Source organism: Myotis lucifugus, unplaced genomic scaffold (assembly GCF_000147115.1).
Source record: "Myotis lucifugus unplaced genomic scaffold, Myoluc2.0 scaffold_101, whole genome shotgun sequence".
NCBI lineage: Eukaryota > Metazoa > Chordata > Mammalia > Chiroptera > Vespertilionidae > Myotis > Myotis lucifugus.
In genome coordinates this window covers 3,906,469-3,908,322 of record NW_005871149.1, presented here as the reverse complement: position 1 = coordinate 3,908,322, position 1,854 = coordinate 3,906,469, and the positions used below count along the sequence as shown (strand labels likewise).

General features: G+C 48.8%; 1 protein-coding gene across 4 annotated transcripts in view; it reads left to right on the top strand.

Moving 5' to 3' along the window:
• The first annotated feature begins 1,607 nt into the window (after positions 1-1,607).
• STXBP3 (syntaxin binding protein 3) overlaps positions 1,608-1,854 on the top strand; it is a 28,242-nt gene continuing 27,995 nt past the window's right edge. For 3 of the 4 annotated variants that reach the window (XR_002830172.1, XR_002830171.1, XR_001349007.2), the window contains exon 1: positions 1,608-1,763. Coding sequence is in view for 1 of the 4 variants with exons in the window: in XM_006092613.3 (XP_006092675.1) it covers positions 1,715-1,763 (49 nt within the window). In the remaining 3 variants the exon portion in view is untranslated. The remainder of the gene's footprint in view (positions 1,764-1,854) is intronic. The other variant, XM_006092613.3, reaches the window with a different exon arrangement.

Below are 1,854 nucleotides of genomic sequence, written 5' to 3'. Positions count from 1 at the left end.
TGTATGTTCTTCGAATGCCAGTAGCCTTCATATAAAATAGTACTATAGTAACACACACACAACTAAAGTGGCCACACAGAGAAGAGGGCTGGGTTTAGTTCACGTTTGTTCCAGTGAATGAACGGGACTGGGACAGGTGCGTCCACATCACTTGAGGAACTCATTAGTTAACACACATTCCCGGGTACCACCCCTGGTGACTCTAACTCAATAGATCTGGGACTGGGCCTGAGAATCTGTATTCGTGACAAACTCACCAAGTGATTCTGACATGTGGCCAGGTTTGGGGATCTTAAAAGGCTTGCCTTCACCAGCTCTTCTTTGAAGCAAATTTCAGTGGTGGGAGGCTGAGAAGTGTTCAAAAATAACTGAGGCTTAGCATAAAGTGACTCCATTTTGGGCGGTTTGTGTTGTTTTTAACAATGCCATATGCTGGGCTTGAACCCATATTATGGCTGATTCTATATTTCATTTTCAACCCTTCTAAAAAGCAAAAACTGCAGGTTATCTTACACACTGCTCTATTTCTAACTTTCTGTTTAACTCGAGCCTGGTCTTTTTCCCACTCCACCCCTGGCTGTGCATCCCCAACTAAGTGACTTAACTTCAGTAAGCCTCAGTTTCCTTGGTAAGGAATGCTGTGAAGGTCAATGAGCTAATCTACTTACCACGGGTTCCTGGCATATTGTAAGCCCTCAGTAAACATTAACTATTATTAGTAGTAACAATTTCCACTTCCCTATGTGACCAACTTGAATTAAGGCCATTGGTTCTTTGCAAATCTCTGTAGGAAAGCCTACTTTCTGCCAGTGTGTGCGATGGTGATGTCACAGTTGGGCCACAGAAACTGCAGAAACTGATCTAATTCATGACCAATTGCTTTGAATTTCAAGTCTCAAAAGAATTATCTCAAGAAACAGACCCCTGCCTAAACTTTCTAAGTCTGAGCTCCGATGATCTCCTCCGGGAATCAGCTTTCAACAGTAATTCCCGTCTTTGGGATCCTAAAGCATTGATAGCCTCTCCCATACAATTTGGCACATGAATTTATGTTTAGCAAATAAATAATCATTGTTTTATTGGTTCATTTATGTATAGCATCATTATTAAAGCATTTGTTTTTGAAACCAACTTTTGACTACTTTCAGCATTCCAGGAATTGAGCGCTATAATGTGACTATAAGTTCTTCAGGAGTGGGTTTAGCACACAGGAGCACAGGAGGTCACCTCATAGTTCTACACCATTATTCTGTCCCTGAAAATGGCATAAAATCAACTTTTGGAGGGGGGTACATTTTCCGTTCGGTTGTTTAAGTGGCTACTGAGTGAAGTCTATTACGAGTCGTTTCGCGAAGGGAAGAATTCTTTTGGAAAGCGAAGAATCCCCCCTTCTTCTTGTCTAGCACCCACGAATTCGAAAATCTCTTGGGTGTCATCAGCTGACAATCTGTCGGCACGTTTTGTTTTGCTTCTGACGTCACGCGAGGTTGACGTGACCCCGCCTCCCGCTAGGGGGCGCGCGACTGCCCGCGGAGCTTCCACCCGCACTGCGCAGCCTCCGTCCAGGGGTGGGCGGGGCTTCCGTGCGGACGACGTGACGTCACCGGCGGGCGCGGCCGGCGGGGGGCGTGGCCACCGGAGTGCCCCAAATCCCCGCTGAAGTAGGTGGCGAGCCTGCGGGAGGCGGCGGCCGCTCCTCCGCAGCGACGGGAAGATGGCGCCGCCGGAGACGGAACGGGGGCTGAAGAGCGTCGTGTGGCAGAGTGAGTGCGCAGGGGTCGGGGCCGAGAGAGGCGGCCTGGCCTCCCGCCCCGGAGCCGGCTTCCTCTGGGGGAGCGGCCGCGGGCACTTGTT